At 31.4% G+C, this 3,131-nt stretch overlaps 1 protein-coding gene across 1 annotated transcript; it reads left to right on the top strand.

The window, feature by feature from the left end:
* Positions 1 to 216: 216 nt before the first annotated feature.
* Positions 217 to 2,591, top strand: LOC115725592 (non-specific lipid transfer protein GPI-anchored 31). Its single transcript, XM_030655171.2, has 3 exons — positions 217 to 705; positions 989 to 1,015; positions 2,149 to 2,591. Exons 1-3 carry the CDS (start codon positions 351 to 353, stop codon positions 2,325 to 2,327), a joined length of 561 nt encoding a protein of 186 aa, XP_030511031.1. The 5' UTR covers positions 217 to 350; the 3' UTR covers positions 2,328 to 2,591.
* The last annotated feature ends 540 nt before the right edge of the window (positions 2,592 to 3,131 follow it).

Here is a 3,131-nt window from a genome sequence, read left to right as displayed (position 1 = left end):
AAATTAGTTGTATCTGTTCATATTAAAAATTCTTTTAAAGTTAGTTATATTAAAAAATAAAATTTTAAACTTATCATTTAAAAATATAAAAATTTTATTTTTACTATTTTAAAAAATATAAAATCTATTTTATCATTTAATAGAGATGCAATTAATAACATTTACAAAATATATTATCTAAAATAGTATTTAAAAAAAAATCAAATTTTTTTATTAAAAAGACAGAAAAAAAATCCCTTTTCTCTTTTCTTTTCTATATATAAACCCCTACACATTCCACTTCCCACAATATCTCTCAATCTTAATTCTTAACCCACATTTTCACTCTCCTCTCTTTTACATTTACAAAAATGGCAGTGAAAATGGGTATGGGTATTTCCTTGGCTATTGTGTACGCTGTGGCCATGGTTATGGCTGTGGAAGGAGCCGGCTCTTCACCTCACGCGCCAGCTCCAGCAGTGGACTGCTCGAGTCTAATACTGAACATGGCTGACTGTTTGTCCTTCGTTTCTAATGGTAGCACGGTGTCTAAGCCGGAAGGAACTTGCTGTAGTGGACTGAAGACTGTTCTCAAAGCCGACGCCGATTGCCTATGTCAGGCGTTCAAGAGCAGCGCTCAACTCGGCGTCGTTTTGAATGTTACCAAGGCTTCTACTCTTCCTCAAGCTTGCAAAGTCTCCGCTCCATCAGCTACTAACTGCGATTGTAAGCTTTTTTTTTCACCATTTTTGAAAAATATTTGTAGAACGACAAAATAGCCTGATTTTCGCACTGTTTTAATTTTGTTTTTACATGCTTTTTCTTCTGCAATGGATATTTTGGACTGTTGTAGATTCATACATTGAGATTTGAAACTGGGTTTTCAGTTTGTCGAAAAGTTCTGATTTTACTTTGTGGAAATGTTTTTTCTTTTGTGCTTTATTTTCTTTGGATGTATCATGTAATCGTTTCTTCCTTGGATAATGATTTTTTTTTTTTTATTTTGCAGTATCCATTACTCCGGCTGGATCTCCTGGTAAGTTCTTTTTTAATATATGATTTTATTATCTTAAATGATTTTATCATTTTTAGGGAATAATTATCTTCTTTAGTGAGGGGTTTTTATATTTTTCTTTCCTATTTTAATAGATTATTAATTTTACAAAGGGGTATTTTACAGAAATTCTAGATTTTTATGCAAAAATTTAAAATTTGAATGTATACAAGTGAAAAAAATGTAGTATGTGGTGTAAAAATTTATTCGGCTATTTGGTGCCCGGCATGTTATTTGGATGGCCCTAAAATTTATTGTGTGCCATTTTTAGTTTTTACAAATTACTCCCACAATCAATACGGGACAAAAAAAATTCATATATTTTAGTTTAAAAATATAATTAAAAATTTATATTTGTGTGGCATGCCTAGTAACATTTTCTAGATTTGTCAAACTTGAGTTTCCCTTTGGGTCCCTTTATGTAAGTGGAATTGTACGAATTTAAATGGTGGACCACCGAAATTTCAGCCAAAAATTTGTTGAAAATGGCCCATGTATCGTTTTACCACAATTATTTATTGACTAAGTTAAGGGTGGAAACCACTAAATTACTCAATTGTCCATCTTAATTGCTGTGCCTACTCAGTTATTGCCATTGGGCGTTTTTTTACTTTTCAGTCTTACCAATTACCATAACTTGAAACTCTTGACTCATAAATCAGCATTAACTGTCAATTACATTTTTTTACCTGTTTGTCAAAATCCTTGACTGATTCCCCCTCAAATATTCAGTTTCTTTTTTTATGAAAATGTGCATCAAGTCAAAACTTATATTACTATTTTGGTGCGTGTAATGAATATGTGAATTTATGTTTTCAATCAATCAAATAATGCCGTTTCAAAAAAATAAAAAAAAAATCAATCAAATAATACATTGTTTAAAATTTGAAAAAAAAAAAATTACCCATAATATTATTTTAACCTTTTTTCTTTTTAAAATTTACTGTAGTTTTTGTGTGAGTTGAGTTTCGAATTTCTGTAAAAATGAAAAATCTCAAAAAAAAAAAAATAATATAAATATTTAGTTTTGTTTAAATTTAATATTGTACTGTTATTTTTGGAGTTTGTTGTAGTCCCATTTGTTATCACATTGTCTAATTCTTGTATTGCAACAGCTCTTTCACCTGAATCAGAATTGACTCCCACATCAACTGCAGCAGCGCCTGATGCTGGTGCCATCAATGGGCATGCCCCGGCACCCTCACCAGGGAGTTCTGGTGCGGCGGGTGCCATGTCTGCTTCGGCTGGAGCATTACTTGTTGGGCTTGCAGTTGCATCATTCTCTTGGTTCTGAGCTTGGAGTTTGATCTTTTTTGTGAGAGAATAGACTACTGTGGGGGGAATCATTTTGTTATTTTGCTTTTGTTATTAACACCATTTGAGGTTCTCTTTGCATAGTTTCTTCCTCCCCTTATATTAGGTAAAAACACATTCATTTCTTAGTACAATTTCCAAACCTATGGAGATTTGGACTCCCTCTGGCTAATGTATTAAATTATCTTCTATTATATTGTTACTTTAAATTATTTTGTGATATCTATTCTCCTTTTCTGGTTAATTTAAAGATATTAAATCATTCGATTTTGTAAACTTCAGAACTGAATATCTTGGAGCATAATTTTTTTTTTTTTGATCAAGAATAATAATCTTTCTATTAATCAAACATGCCATTTACAACCAAATAAGGACTACACCCACAAATTTACATCAAAACTTACAAACTTTTAGCATTTCTAAGGACAATTCTCTCAAAACTAGAAAGCTTCCTATCTTGAATAAGAGACAATCTAGTTTTGAGATTCTCTTTAATGCTTCTATCTATATACAATGGGGCTATACATTTTCCTTCAAACACACACAAGTTCCGATTGAGCTATATTCCATAAATGGCACTAGCTAGTGTTGTAGAAGCTTTGAAAGAAAGAGTTCTTTTGTATTATTGATGTTCAAAGTAACAAACTGAAAGCAACAGAGTATATATACAGGCAAAGAACACAAAACCAGAAAACAGAAAAACAGTTACAACCGTAACTGACTAACTAACAAGCAACAGAAAATAACAACCAAAACAAAATTAAGTGACAGTTGGACTCTGTAA

This window comes from Cannabis sativa, chromosome 6 (assembly GCF_029168945.1).
Source record: "Cannabis sativa cultivar Pink pepper isolate KNU-18-1 chromosome 6, ASM2916894v1, whole genome shotgun sequence".
NCBI classification, from domain to species: domain Eukaryota; kingdom Viridiplantae; phylum Streptophyta; class Magnoliopsida; order Rosales; family Cannabaceae; genus Cannabis; species Cannabis sativa.
This window is presented reverse-complemented; position numbering and strand designations above follow the sequence as displayed.

Bases quoted from the DNA above. Each gene is read 5' to 3' on its own strand.
- LOC115725592 (XM_030655171.2), top strand. From the start codon at position 351: ATGGCAGTGAAAATGGGTATGGGTATTTCCTTGGCTATTGTGTACGCT. The intron at 706-988 runs GTAAGCTTTTTT...TTTATTTTGCAG, and splicing joins ATCAGCTACTAACTGCGATT to TATCCATTACTCCGGCTGGA. The intron at 1,016-2,148 runs GTAAGTTCTTTT...GTATTGCAACAG, and splicing joins TACTCCGGCTGGATCTCCTG to CTCTTTCACCTGAATCAGAA.